At 36.9% G+C, this 15,940-nt stretch overlaps 1 protein-coding gene across 1 annotated transcript; it reads left to right on the top strand.

The window, feature by feature from the left end:
* Nucleotides 1-6,887: 6,887 nt before the first annotated feature.
* LOC133807211 (vacuolar protein sorting-associated protein 9A-like) lies at nucleotides 6,888-12,268 on the top strand. Its single transcript, XM_062245393.1, has 5 exons — nucleotides 6,888-7,522; nucleotides 7,648-7,795; nucleotides 9,129-9,299; nucleotides 10,551-10,730; nucleotides 10,961-12,268. The coding sequence occupies exons 1-5, from the start codon at nucleotides 7,431-7,433 to the stop codon at nucleotides 11,774-11,776; spliced, it is 1,407 nt and encodes a 468-aa protein (XP_062101377.1). The 5' UTR covers nucleotides 6,888-7,430; the 3' UTR covers nucleotides 11,777-12,268.
* Nucleotides 12,269-15,940: the final 3,672 nt, after the last annotated feature.

The raw sequence follows: 15,940 nt of genomic DNA, 5'->3' as shown, positions 1-15,940 counted from the left end.
GACCAAAGAAAAAGAAGAAGTTCCAAATCTAAACGAGTGAAGAAGGGTTTGAGAAAAAAAATTAGTTTAAGTTTTACAATTTTAATTTAGTGTTTTTTTTTTCTAAACCAAATTTTACTTTAGAATTTTTTTTAATTTAAAATCAATTTTTTTTTAATTAATTTTTTATTTAAAATTTAATTTATATGATTTTGTATTTTTAAAATATTTTTTTTCATTTTACAATAAATTTAGATGATTTTTTTTAAAAAAAAATTATGGAGTGGATTGGACAAATCATAATGTGCCACATATACACCTAATCAATTTTTAACATAACCGTTAGAGTGGGTACCAATGGATACTCATGAAATATGACATTGGGTACTTTTCCCCCAAAAATAAACTTGGTACTAAATTGTAAGAAACTTAAAACTTTGGGTACTTTTGCCACTTTTTCCCACAAAATTTTTAAGGGTTACGTTTTTGTTGTAGGTACAATTCGAAAAGGAAAATTAACATTGTTTATTGTTTTTTCCAATTTTACTAACTAAAATATCATAAACAAAAGAAATTGCACAATCAATACTGACATCTATCAAAACTCTATTTGAAATACTAGTTTGACCCCTGTATTTTCATAAAATATGTGATTGACCCCTGTATTTTGTTAAATGATAATTTAGATCTCGTGTTTTGCAAAATGGATCAAAATAGTACTTTGAGCTCGATTTTAGTCAAACAATTTTTCATTATGAATAAAGTACCCTCAAACTAACATAATTAACAATTAACTATATATATTAATAAATTTCAAAATATAAACTAAATAAAAAACAAAAATTTATTTTATATTTAATATTAAAAAATACAAAGTTATTTTCTTCAATCTCTCCTCTCTCTTTCTTCTCTTTTTTTCTTCTCCCCCAACCTAGCCGGCCCTAAAGAATCTATGGTTGCATAACAGTGGTAGTGGAGTTCCCTCTTTCTTCTCTTTAAATCCTCCCTCTCTATTTTCTTCCTGAAGCTCTTCGATCTCCCCTCAATCGGCCCTAGACAGAAGAGCTCTAGTTTCCTACCCAACCAGCCCAAGACAGAGGAGGTTCGTTCTCATATGAGCTTTTCAGATCTGCGACGAAGCTTTGGTTTTGTCCTACCCTGATCTACGACGAATCTTTGGTTTCGTTGTTGGAGGAGAAGCTAGGCGGAGCATCTTCAGTCTCCTACCTAGATCTGCGACGGAGCATCCATTCTTCTTCTTCAGGACGACGACGTGGCTTCACCTTCATATCGACAGTGGTGAGCTGAGGAAGATGACAGAGGCGCACTCGAGCTAAGGAAGACTTTTGCGGAGCTGACAAAGGCGTTAGGGACTACTGTGGGCATTATTTCTCTCTGATTTCTTAGCAAATCTAGGTTTTAAGAAATGTAAATCTAGGATCTCATATTGATATATTGATCCTTGAAGTCATTGGGGTGGCTGGGCAGCTCGATGATCGCAGTCGAATTGGGAAAACGGGTCAGGTAGTAGAACCCGTCACCTCGCCCCTGTTGCTCCGGGCTGGCTTTGAGGCAAAAGAAGTAAAGGATGTCCGCCGGCGTGGGGACCTCCCATTCCTGCTTCAGGAACAAATACTTCAACCCCGCTAACAGACGGTAGGAGTTAGGGGGGAGCTGGAAGGGGGCCAGCTTCACGTAATTTAAGAAGTCCGCAAAATATTGGTCCAGGGGAAGAAAGGCCCTAGCCTTGAGATGTTCGTCGCTCCAAGCTGCGAACTCCTCGTCGAGCGGCGCGCGGCTCCGCTCCCCCTCAAGGAGAGGTCGGGCATCTAGGGCGCCCTTCCCTATCTCTATATTGTGGGAAAGCATTATCTTGTTAACCTTCCCCTGGGTGGTGATCTTCGAGGCAATCCTCTCGGCCTCGAAAAAGGCATCGGGCCCCACCTCGACCTCCTTCTCCACGGTGGGACCAAAGTTGGGAATCGGGGAGTCTGTTGCCACCTCTTTCCCTTTGCTGGCTTACTGGGAAGACGAGCTACCAGCACTCTTCTTGGATGCACTCTTCTTGGGTCCCATCTGGTCGCCTAACGAACAAAGAAGAAAGTTTGGAAAAGGCGACCTAAGCATAAGAAAGGATCTAGCGCGAAGAAGGGTTTCCTTTACACGGGCTGAGGTAATCACAGCCCGCGGCGAGTGAAACCACGTGGTTTTATGAACACGCGCCTGTGCTCCCAATGGGTCCCCGATTGCTCGGGATCCGTGTGTCAGGAGAGTCAGGATAAAGTTTGCCTTAGAAGGAAAGTTTCGAAAGGCAAAACCGCCTGTGAAGCGTGTCCCCTAAGCTACCCGGTTTTTGCACCCTAGAAACTTGTTGTTCCAAACAGGCATAAAAAAACTTTTACCCAGAAAATCACCCCAGAGTTGTATCCTATGAGTCATGCTCCTAAGCATTCTCTTTCCTACGGTCGATACCCCTAGGATAAAAACCTATGCACAAAATACCAGCCAAGAAAAAAAAAAGGCAAACAACCTACTGCATGCGGCTAAGAAGAAAGTTTACCTAAGCAAGGGAAAGGGAAAACATTTAAAGCATGCAACAAACGGAGGACTTACAGAATTTTTTTGCTGCGTAAAGACTGAAAGGAGCATCTGGGTTGAAGTCCTGTTGGAATCGCTGGTACCGGAGTCACGAAAGAGGCCTTGTGTCTGAAACTCAGGAACGTCGAGAATAGTGACTAGAAGAAAGAAAGGGTTTTGAGACTGAGAAGAAAGAAGAAAGAAGAGGAGAAAATTTTCAAATAAAAGGGTGGCTCATGCGAAAGGTGGCCAGCCTTATATATACGTAAAAGGCCGGAGGATGAGGGTCGTTCAATTGTCTTGATGTGGGATACGAGGATCACAACTCGAAAGACAAAACGACGGCCGAAGATAGGCTAGGCCATTTAATGCGGTTCTCGGAAGGCGGACCGTCTCCAACCACGATGCTCCACGTATCCGATACCAGCGTAATGGGCGGGATATGAAGAGTCCACAAGGAAGCCTAAAAGCCCCCACTGTGGCCACAGGTGGCATCATAGGCCATGAGCAGGGGCTTGGGGGGAAAATGTACGCCCTAAATATCCACGGGTTATTAGCGAGCTGGAAAAGGGCATAATTCTATCAGCCACGTGGAAGCCACCTACCCGGAGCTGCTGTTACAAGTCTCTACCTCTTTAGCTCGAGATAGCCAAAGGTTTAGTGAGATTACTAAGGCGTCGGGTCAGCAGTGTGGACACCACAAGCTGAGACTACATCAAGCTCGGGGTACGAGCTTGAGCTGACACCTCCGACCCTTAATAAAGTCAGCCACGCAATGTAAACATGCATATATCAGACATCACGTGTCTGCCCCATTCCTGAATTCTCAGACACGCAACATAAACGTGCGTGTTCAGGCACCCCACGACTGGTTTGGGCCATGCAGCCCATATCCCCCTTACCTATTGATTAGACCACACTTCATTGTCAGGTTTTAGGAATTAATCATGAATGTCACAGAAGTGACATGATGGGTAAGAAGGTCACGGGATGACCTCCTTTGCCAACACCCAGGTGTCCTCTCCCTATAAATATGGAGACCTAGGGAGTTGCAAAGGGCTGGCTTCTAATTTGTAAAGAAATACCCTATAAGGAATATCAAAGATATATCAATAATATTGGCTAGTGGACTAGAATGATTTTTAACCTTTGAACCACTTAAAAAGTATTCGAGTTATAATCTTCCTTTGAGATCATTCATCTATTACGGTTCACCATTTAGCACTAATCCCTCTCCTTATTCATATAATTATCTGTTGCCGAAGAACCGCGTCAACAAACTCAATTGGAGGTGATTCAAGTTTTAAGTTTTTAAAGTTTTAAGCTTAGAATTGGACTTTGTGAATCGTTGAGTTTTTAGTTCGTTTGAGCCTCGGGATTTGATGGTTTTGGATCATTGGGAAGCTTGGGAACTTTGATTTGATGATTTGGAAGTGTTTAGGTATGTTTTTGGGGTGTTTGGGATGATGGAAAACAGATTTATGGATGGTTCTGGGTTGGGGGCCGCAGCCCTGTTTTTGGGCGCCGCGGCCTTAGCTCGAAGAAGCAGCTGGGGAGGTTTTGGCCTTGTTGGGCGCCGCGGCCCTAGGTGTAGGGCGTCGCGGCCCTTGCTCCTGGAGTGGCTGGGGGCCACGACCCAAGGGGTTAGGGCTGCAACCCTTGGACTTGTTTGAGCCCGTTTACGTGTTTTGGCCCTAGGAACTTAGTTTTAGACCTCGGGATTGTTCCTACCACCCGGATTAGTGGGGATTGATGTCCCGGAGGCTAGATCTTGGTTTGGGAACCTTTGGTGTTCATTTTATTGATGGTGTCCCATATTTGGTTATGACTAGGTAACCGTTAAAGGCTTAAAGGTTGATCGTTCTCAAGGGTCGTTCTTATATTAATTCTCGCTCGAATCAAAGGTAAGAAAACTGCACCCTGTGTATATGTGACATGCATGGTTATTCTTGATGCATATTGGATGCTTAAATGTGACATGCATGGTTATTGTTGAGGCGTGTCAATTGATTAAATGAGATGCATGTGTCGCGTGAGAAACATATGACTAGGGCATTATTTGAGTATTGAATATGAGATTGTTCAGAGCTTGAGCCTCTGTGTTTATGCATGGTCCTAATTATGCTGGTAGTTGTTAAGTACGCATGTTGAATGCCCTATATTCGAATATTTGACATATGATATATGTTTGGTAGCATTGCTTGCTTGTGCGTGGCACCAACTGTTCAGGATCGGCACTGGCCGCGTATCACTGACCTGAGAGTCAGAAACGGCATAAGCGTCAAGGACGCAGGGCCGAATAAAGATTAGATCTAATCGATATCAGCATTGAATGACTCATATGGGGTATTAATGCTGGACCGACCCGAAGGTCGATGAAAATTATAAGCACTTGACTAGTCTAGGACTAGTTACTCAAAGCTAGGGCCTAAGGCCTAGGTGACTGCTTGTCACGTGGCTAGGGAATAGTGTTCCCTAGTTATGACTCTAGGGTCATGAGGAAGGTTATGTTGGTGACTAATCATCATGCACCTATCTTGTTTAAGCTAGTGAAATGATCACTTATTTATAAAGGGAACGGAGCCCACTTTAGTGACTTGTACCACTGTCACTCTTTTATTCAGGGCTATCAGCACGGTATGGTTACCGGAACCACCAGTGATAATTCACTTATCTGATTGAGATTTACTTGATAGTCATCCCATCAGGAGGGCAGGATTCCTTATCCTGGATACCCATCATTACGTGGATTTGTGTGCCTGCTTGATTAGGGCTATATCTACTAGGCATGTGCCTTATGATTTGATGACATGTTATTATTGTTCATGAGTGTATTGAGTTTTCTTGTTGGGCTTCGGCTCACGGGTGCTATGTGGTGCAGGTAAAGGCAAAAGAAAGTTGGACCATCCTTGAGTTGGAGAGCTTAGGTGGCGATGTGTACATATGCAGCTGCTCGACCGCCACGGCCGAGGTTTGAAGGAAAGGAGCTAGGGTTAAACCTTGTTTTGCCGCTTAGACCGGCTGGTTGTAAATATTTTCTTATAATAGACATTTAAATTATATTTCTGGGATCCCAATGTATATAATAAACGTTATGATGAAACGTTATATCTTAACAAAAAAATTTAATCCCTAAACCGCTAATCATACTTAGTTACACGATTTTGGCCAAATGACTCGATTAGCAAGTTTAGCACTATTTACAAGGCACACTGTAACGGTCCCTGGAGCTTAGGGCGTTACAATCTTACTTGGGCACAAAGATATTTCAAGTTACTCAATTTAAATAAAGAAATATACACAATGATCAATTCTATATTAAACATACTTATTATAGACAAAGTTACCATAAACAAATAGGGAAATTTGACTATAGATAATTTATTTTATATAAAATCTATACTTACTCAAAAGTGACAAAATCCACCAATTAACATATATAAAATTTCAAAATTAACACATAATTGGAAAAATATATTCATTTTTGGATTTTACATTACTTATTTGAAAATTAAAATGGTTATACTGTTTCCTATTTTTTAATAATAATAATTAATTTTATTGTATTTTATTTTATAAATATCTATCTACAATAATAATAATAATAACGATAATAATACACGTTTTCTATAATAATAATAATTAATTAATTTAAATGATAGATCTCATTTATTTGAAAAATAAAATGGTTATATTATTTTCTCTTTATTTTATTTTTTTATAATAATATCCAAATAGATAATCGGTCAAAATACAATGTTAAAATAATTTATATATCTATTACTATTTTTAACCTTTTAAGAAAATACAATATTCAAAATTTAGTCTTTAAAAATAAAGAATCCAAACAAATAATCAATAACAATATAGGGCTCAAAATGATGGAACAGAAAACATAAATTTTTTTCTTTATAATTTAAATTTTTTATAAACAACCACGCAAAGTGCTTATATATTTACTAGTTTTGTGTATAAACGTGGGTTTGATTAATATAGTTAAGTGGAGAACACTATATAAATATTAAATTTTGATTTTTTTTTTTAAATAATGAAATGTTGTTAATCTTTAAAACAAAGATTAAGTTTGATGTTTTTTTTTTCAATTTTAAAATATAAAAATGATAATTTTAAATTTGTTTTAGATTTTTATTATTAATTATAACTATTATTTTATTTTTAAAATTAATTTTTTCATAAATAAAAATAAATGAGAAAAAGCACTCAGAGGTGGCATGTTAAAAAACAAAAGTGATATAAACCTAAAAAACAACCTTAGATATTTCCCTATTAGTTTATTAAAGTAAAGTAAAGCAGTATTGAAGACAAATAAAACAACCATTAACAAACAAAAGGCCAATTGCTTCAATAACTTGTCAAGGAACTGGAACTGGAACTGGAACCAAAAAGGTCGATTAGAACGAACGAACGGTCCATTCACGTGAAAAAAAGGCCATTGACCAGAGGCTTATAATCGGAGAAGATAGTAATCTAATCTCCGGCCACCCCTTCCTTTGACCCACAATTCCATTGAGCTCCGCCTCCGTCTCAAGAGCAGATCTGGCTTGGTCGTGATTCACCTGACCTCCACTCCTGCACGGTTGCCTCCCGAATCCCGCGCTGAAAGGAGGCGTCCGTGAAGATCAGGGGATCCATTTGGGCTTCAAAGATCCATTCAATGAAATCTCGAATGCTTTGAGTGTGTATTTCAGCGATTCTAATTATCCAGGGGGTTCCCAAACCAGAGAGCTTTAGTCTTTAGCTAGGGAAAGGAACAATCTTTCAATACTTATTTTAATAAACAAAGCCCACTCCTTTACACCTTAACTCTCTGCGATCACCGCCGTTAATTTCGGTAATCTGACGCCGGTGGATCAATGGAGAGCACCGACGTCTTCTTGGGCCTCCAAGAGTTTCTGGAACGCATGCGTAATCCCTCCGCTGCGGAATTCGTCAAATCCATCAAAAGGTCATTCATTACTTTATTCAATGCTATCCGATTTATTTGTTTATTTATTTGAATTTGGTCAGTTAGAGAGGCTTAATGGGAGATTGGAGACTAAGATTGTTGGTTTGGGTTGTTTGTGTGAGCAGTTTTATAGTCTCGTTCTCGAACAATCCACCTGATCCAGAGAGAGATAGCGGTGCCGTACAGGAGTTTCTGACTAAGATGGAAACAGATTTCAGGGCTCACCCACTTTGGGCTGGTTGCTCCGAGGAGGAGCTTGAGAGTGCTGGTGAAGTGAGTTACATCTTAATCATCATAATCATCACCATTTAGCATCGTAGTTTGATTATGCTTTTAATTATCTAATGCTCGTTTCTCTTGTTAATGAGACTTATCTAGTAAATAGACAGACTTCCTTGGAAGAGAAGTACTTGGGTAGACAAGTTCATAATTTAGGTAGCATACTAGAGGTGACTTTCTCAACAAAGAAAAATGCTGGGTAGTCTTGAAACCACACTTTCCATAAAGGGTTGTCTCATGAAGAGAATTGATTGCAAATATTCAAAAATAAGTGAATGAAAAAAAAATCTAAATTTAAGAAAATAAAAAAGAGGGTGAGGAGACTGTCTTGATCAGAACATCTGCTTGTACTGTGGCACTACCTGAATCTTGCATACCATGTGGACAAAGTGGTTTCATTAATATAGTTTTCAAATTTTAGATTTTCTTGTGAAGGTAGGTATGACATTTCCATTTTGATACTGAGGTATGTGCAACTAACTGGACTCTTTAAAGTCTGAAAAGGAAAATGGAGCATTTGGATTCTAACCAATGGTTGAGCATTATACCTGAATATTCACCTCAACCTCATGTTTCCTTTTTCCCCTTTCTCACTTCTAGACCCCCAACATCCCTTCTCTTATTTCTTTTCATTCTAAGGGATCAGAGCATTATGGAGATTGAAGTATTTGCTGTCACGCTGACAGTGCTTTGAACTTTAGCAGTATACCTAGCTAAGATGGGCAAGAGCCATACAACTGTAACTGTAATCACTGTGGCGTTGGTGATTAAACAAGTTAAGTTATGAAGAAATTGTTGTGAGCAGCATAAGAAACTAATTGTAGAAGATGTGGTTTTATGAGATGTGATGTGATGTGATGTGGTTTTCTTCTGTGATGTGATTAATAATAATCTTTCATAAAACAATTGCAGAATAAAGATGTGAAGTTTCACATTAAAAATGAATGGAGAACCAGCACACTATTTCAATGAATTAAAAAGAAAATCGCTGCAGTTTCCGCTCCAAAATAAGTAAATAAATATTAATATAAATGAAATCTATGATTGTTCTATGTATAAAATCCATGAAGTATGAAGAGTAGACCTTCCCCATTGTCTTCTTGGTTGGGACTGAACAACTTCGTATTATGAAATGTTAATAATATATTAATCATTTGGTTACGAAACACTTTTTTATTTTTTTATTTAACGCCTATTATTTAAATTATTGGAACATCCATTTTTCTTAGGTTTTTCTTCCTTTCCCCATTTAATCAGTAGATGCTAGTGCAATTTATCTCTTACTGTGTTGATCCTTTTTTTTCCTTTCAATTTCTTTCTAATACAGGGACTGGAGAAGTATGTCATGACAAAGTTATTTACTCGTGTATTTGCTTCACTGCCTGATGATGTAAAACATGATGATCAATTATCTGCAAAGATGGCTCTTATTCAACAATTTATTCGACCAGAAAATTTGGATATCAAGCCAAATTTTCAAAATGAGACATCATGGCTGGTGAGTTAGTAAAAAAATGCATTTCAAAGTATATTTCTGCTTTTTTGGAGAGTTATTTTCCATGTATTAGCATGATCAGATTTGAGCACAAAACCTGTACAAACTAATACTGAGGATTTTGGAAGTTCATTATGGAGTGACCATCATTCCAAATTTATGATACTATTCTATATCAAATCACCTCTTACAACCACTCCTTCAAAAAATTTATCTTCTCTCCCTAATTGGTTATGGTGTAGGCTATATAGCATCAATAGGCATCATTGCTCAGTGATTAGGTGCTGGACAACCAAAGGCACAAGTCCCTGCTATAATTTATCCAATTACCTAGAGGAGCTTCTAAATTCTTCTGATGTCCTGACTCCTGAAAGTAAACTTTTTCTCTTATTTATTGCCTTTTCTTTAACCTTCCCTTTGGATGGTATCATGATAAGCTATTTCAAGTATCTTTTATTTCTACTTGAAAGAAGTTATCTTTTCTTTCTTGGGTTCTGGAAGAACAGTACATAAGAGAGATTGAAATAGTATGTGCGAGAATAGAAGTATAGATTGAATTCAATGAAGAAAATTGTGATACATTGATGCTCATTTTCAAATGTAATTTATAATTTTTAGATCAGAAGAGGATATTAGTATGGACCGGTGTTGTTGAGAAACAAAATAGAATGAAGAGGAGATGAAGTATGTCATACATAATTAGGACTAATTTTCTTCTGCTATAAAATTATGTCATATGTATGGCTGTAAGAAGATTAAGAGAAAGATGGTCAAGAATATACCTTCTGTAAAATCTAAAATTGAGATTGTAGCTAGAAAATGTTGGCTTATATGATTTTTTACGATCATTTCTGTAGTTTCTAATTCTCTGCAACTCTTTAACAAATTGAAAAGAAAGAGCTATTACTAGATCTATCCTAGACATTAATGTTGGAGGAGATGGAAGTTGAGCTTAGTTCTTGTTTCGCTGTGCATCTTCATTATGGTTAAACATAATCTTTTGATTTTGGTAGGCTTGATTACTCAAAGGTTTCATCTTCAAACTCACTGTCTTAATTTCTCCAGGGTGATTTAACTTTGTTTTGTTATAGTCTCTTTCCTCTCCGTCCCCCATATTTGATCTTAATTTCATACTGGAGAATGTGCAGTAGACAAAAGTCATAACGCTAGTTTCTCCCTTTTGTGAACTTGGTTAACTCGGTCTTTGATATTCCTGTTGAGGTCTTATGCCTACCCTTTACTTCAATTATGCAGCTTGCACAGAAAGAACTGCAGAAGATCAATATGTATAAGGCACCAAGAGATAAGCTTGTGTGTATCCTTAATTGCTGCAAGGTCATTAGTAACTTATTGCTTAATGCTTCTATTGCGTCGAATGAGAATACCCCTGGAGCTGATGAGTTCCTTCCAGTTCTAATTTATGTCACTATAAAGGTAACACCATAGATGTTCATTGTATTGTTCTGTATGATCTTCACTTGGTTCTAAATGATTAAGCCATTTGATTTGTTGTAAACATTTCTGTTCTATTGTTTTTAGTCTTTTATGTATATGGATGTGTAGCTAGATCCATAGATGTACATGTGTAAGTGACAACATTCTAATATTTTTGCGTATTAATGCAACCCATTATAACCAAGTTTCTTTCCTTTAATGATAATCAGGCGAATCCTCCACAGCTGCATTCGAACTTATTGTATATACAGAGGTATAGGCACCAGTCCCGATTAGTGGGCGAAGCATCCTACTATTTCACAAACATGCTATCTGTTGAATCTTTCATCTCAAACATTGATGCAAAATCCCTTTCAATGGAAGAAACCGAGTTTGAAAAGAACATGGAAACTGCCCGAGCGCTTCATTCTGGACTTTCAGCTGATTCAAATAGCCAGTCTAATCAAAATGATCAACATGTAGGACATATATCTCGATCAGAGTTCAAGGAATCGAAACAGCAAGCCTTAAATGTTAGCAAGGATTCTGTATTACGACCCAAATCATCTGAGATGAGAGCCAGAGCTGAGACACCTTATGTGAAAGATCAGTTATCATTTGCAAAGATCCCATCCCTCTCAGATTTGGAGAATAAAGGTGCAGGACTGCTTATAAAGGAAGACCAGGTGAGCCAAGTATTCCAGAGTTATCCGTACTTGTTTGCCAATGCTGGTGACCTGACTGTCAATGATGTGGAGGATCTGCTAAATAACTACAAACAGCTTGTTTTTAAATATGTTAGCCTTTCGAAAGGGGTGGGCAATACCATTCCATCTCTACCATCATTTGGTTCTCTAACTCAGGTGCATCAGGAGGCTGAAACCATAAGCAAACAGGAGGATAAAACAGCAGTAGATCCTAATAATGAGTCAAGAATAGATACTGATAGTACAGACGTTGAATCAAATGGAGCTTCAATTTTTGAAGTGGAAAGTTTAGAATCCAAATTGTTACAAGACGAGGCAACGGCAGATACAGGGAAGTAAATTGGAGGAAACCACTCAATCACAGTCTATTATTATGAACATATATGTTTGTTGAGTATACATGGGAAAGGATCTCACCAGGAGTATAGAAGATGATCATGTCTTCTACCTGGTTATATTACCTCGGCATATTTGAAATTTTGATAGAAATGGTCTAGACACATGGACTAGGGGTATTCAGTGAAGGTGCAAGAGAAGTCTCGGCAAACAGGTATGGAAGAGTAAGTGTTTTCTTCCTTCTCAAATCACATATTGTTGTTAATGGTTAATAAGAATGGAATGCGACTTTGTCCATTGTTGCACTTTGCTTTCTTTATCCTATTATCAAAAGGGGTGGGATTGGATTGTGTTCTTAGAAGCATTCTTCCTCTTTTGTTGATCTGCTAGGACTAAATGTGTTATTTTGTTCAAAAAAAAAAAAAAAAAAGAAGACTAAATGTGTTATTTGTACTTACTATGGTATTATTAAAATACTAGACTAGTTACCTCGTCCGAACAGTTCCTTTATTCTCAGTTATCAATGTTTAACTTCAAGCCATGCCTTAACATTATACAGTACCAACTACCAAGTCTAGTAAGTATTTTCTGGATATATCTGTCTTTTTTCACTTGTTGAGAGACGAGACAAACTCAATTGCTCTGGAAGTGAGGGCATTAACGTTAGATTTTTTTTTACATTGTGGGAGAGATCTTTAACATTGTGCTTATTTCTATAACTATTTTTTTTATTCACCGTGTTTATTATTTGGTGATTTTTTTAAAATCAATTAATTATATACTTATTTTTATATATATACATATATATTTTGGTGGTCTCAAAAAAAAAAAAATTACAAATGGGTTTTTTTAAACGTACGGTTAATTTTTTTTTATTATTCTGAATCAGATACAAGCATATCGATTATATACCGTCTGTTTGCCTAGAAATGTTAGAAAACAATATTATTATATCTAATATGTATTTAAAAAAAGATTAAAAAATAGAAACTCATCTAGCAAAATATAAGATTAAAATAAAAGTAATATTTCCTGGGTTTTTTTTTATTAGTGTACTAGTGAATGAAATACTATATTAATAACATAAATTCATATTATAATATAATATATAATATATGCCACAATTTGATTAATATATATGTAATCAATTTGACTAATTAATACACTATCTTTTTAAGCTTTTTTTCATTATATAATAACTTTCCATATATGATTGATATTATTTAAAAATCTTTTAAATAAAAAATATATTAAATAGTGAATATTCATATTCATGAGTGTCCATTTCAGAATTTGAAAAGGCATGCATAAAAAGCTATAATGTTGAAATAATTAGTCAATATTTCAATTAATTCTGAAATAAACAAAATAATTTATTATATTAAGCAGTTTCATGATAAATAAACCTTGGTTTATTTTGAATTATGTTGACAACACAACAAATAAATATGTATCTATAATGTTTATTTATACATTGTTTAACAAATATTAAGTGCATTGACATTATCAAAATGTATGTTGATCTAATATAAAATTTAAACTTTCTTGTTTAGTTTCATTAAAAAAAACAAAAATATTTCAGTTTAATATATTTCATCATTGTGTTAACTTTGCTATATTTTGTTTCCATAATAATTTAATATATTTTATTGTGTTTCCATAACAGTTTAGTATATTTTGTTTAGTTTCATATAACAAATAAACTGTTTAGTGTATTTTATTGAAAATAAACATATAAATATTCTCAATTAAAACATAACAATAAGAATAAATAAATAACATGGTTTAGTTTATTAAGCATATCCATAACAAATAAACTTTATATATATATATATAATTGTGATGTAAACACAACAAACATACATGTATTTGGAGCATAAAGATACTGTTTCCATAACCTTTGTGATATTTTCCTATGCTATACTATCATTCTCATGGGGGAAAGTCCTTGGACCAAAAAGTTTATCCTCATCCAACACGTCCTACTTCATGTATTCATATTTTTTTTCTTCTAACTTTATAAATAAGTGTAATGTCTTCCTTTTTCGCTATCAACCTTAAAACAGAGATCAAAGAAATAAATAACACGAACACAAAGGTTTTTACGTGGTTCAGGCTACAAAAGAGCCATAGTCCACGAGTCTCTGGTATTAAGAAGATTGGAAGCTTTTTGTGGCAAGTTTCAATAGTATATTCTCAAGCAGCGTTTAGATTGCTCTGAGTACAAGGTGTTGTTCTCTCTAAAAAACCGAACCCTTTACAAAGAGACTCCAAACCCTATTTATAGAGGTTGGAGTCATTAATACTAATAATTAGTAATTAATACACATTCTTCTCATTATTGGGGGATTAATACCAATTCAATGCACTGGACTGCATTGAATAGAGGCCACGGCCCAAGCGAGATCTGTGGGCCCCACTGCAGAAAGGTACCTACTTTATGGGGAACATGCCCCAAGTACTGTCAAGGCGTGCTGTAAGTATCTCCATGTCAGATGGCATAGTGAGAGTGCGAATTGTCGAGTCGTACACTCGACAACACTGTGGACGGATTGTCAAAAAGGTTGTCAGACGATCCTTTGGCCCTGCAAATCCGCATCGACTGACACCTGACGCCTATCTTAGGTCTGAGAACCAGAACCTCGGACCTCGGGTGTAGCGTCCCAAATTTGCTAATAAGGCTTAGGGCATTGATTAGCGTGCCGCAAGGGCAATATTTGATTTAATTATGTTAATATGTGAATTTGATGATTATGTGATTAGAAATGCATGTTTAGGTTAATTAAATATGCATGTGGGCCCTATTTGGCTATTATGGGCATATCTGTAATTTTAGCCCGTTGAGGGCATAAATGTAATATTTGTGTATATTGTGATTGATATCGCGAGTGAGTGGTGATATATTTGTGATGCATGATCCGAGACAGTCTTAGGGAGCAGTTTAGCTAGAAAGTCACAACAGGGTCGAATACCCGGCTCGGGAGGAACCTAGTGGTATTTCGGAAATGTTATGTCTGTTCGGAATTTATCGAGTAATGGGTAGTAATTTAACAATGATTTGGACATGTCAAGATTAAACGGGGATTTATAGGAACACTCGAGGAATTAGCGGGACTTGACAATTGACGAAACTGCCCTTGGTGGCACTTGAGGATTAAGATAGACTTAAGGGGCATTTTAGACTTTTGGCTAAGGCTAGATATACACTTAGATAACTTGAGAAACCACTAGAACTAAGTAAAGGATAAGCAGCATCTCTCAAGTCTCTCTCTCCTTTGGTTCTCCTTTTTTTCTTCCTTGGTGTTTGAAGGGTTGGATCAATTGGAGAATTTTAGGCTTAGGTCATTAAGGAATTGGAAGCTGGCTGTGGTTGGGATTAGCTCAAGGGTAAAAATATCAGCAAGGTAAGGAATTTTAACCACTGAATCTCTTAAACTCTATTGAATTTTTTTAGAACTTTAAAGCTTGCATGAAAGTGGGTTCTACGTATGATCTTGGAAGTTTGCTGAGTATATGGGGTTGTTTATGGACTTGTTGTGTTGTCTAGGGTATGTGAATAAGGAATCCAAGCTTAATTATGGGTTTAATTGGTGTTTGGGATATGAAATTGGGGTTTAGGCTCAAGGAAAACGCAGGAACAATGTTGGTTTTCTGGGTTTGGGGTCTCGGGTCGCGACCCTGTTCTTCAGGCGGCGCGGCCAGTGTGTGTCGAAGAGGCTGGAAAGCCTCTGTCTGCCTAGGCGCACCGCGGCGTGCTGACTTGAGTGTGCTGCGAGCCTTAAGGGGCTGGGTTGTGGCTCAAATGCAAATATTGGTTGTTTGAAGGTTTTTAGCTTGGGAACTCAAATGTTAAGGCTCAGGATTGATTTTACTACCCGGATTGGTAGAATCTAAGGTCTCTGAGGCTAGATTTATATACCGAAATTATTTATTGGGTTAGAACTTAATGGATGATTATTATGAATACGTTGTGACTAGGTTTTCAACGAGGCTCGGGTTAGAGGACTATGCTCGGGATTGCAGTGCTCGGATAGCTCGAGATACAGGTAAGAAAATTGTTGTACCTGTAGAGCAGGGTGTGGCCCTAATGTTTGTATTGTAGGGCGTGGCTTTATTGATTGAATTCCAGGTTGTAGCCCTATTGTTTATGTTTAGTATATGTTTAAA

This window comes from Humulus lupulus, chromosome X (assembly GCF_963169125.1).
Source record: "Humulus lupulus chromosome X, drHumLupu1.1, whole genome shotgun sequence".
Taxonomy (NCBI): Eukaryota; Viridiplantae; Streptophyta; class Magnoliopsida; order Rosales; family Cannabaceae; genus Humulus; species Humulus lupulus.
This window is presented reverse-complemented; position numbering and strand designations above follow the sequence as displayed.

Bases quoted from the DNA above. Each gene is read 5' to 3' on its own strand.
- LOC133807211 (XM_062245393.1), top strand. From the start codon at position 7,431: ATGGAGAGCACCGACGTCTTCTTGGGCCTCCAAGAGTTTCTGGAACGC. The intron at 7,523-7,647 runs GTCATTCATTAC...TTGTGTGAGCAG, and splicing joins TTCGTCAAATCCATCAAAAG to TTTTATAGTCTCGTTCTCGA. The intron at 9,300-10,550 runs GTGAGTTAGTAA...TCAATTATGCAG, and splicing joins AAAATGAGACATCATGGCTG to CTTGCACAGAAAGAACTGCA.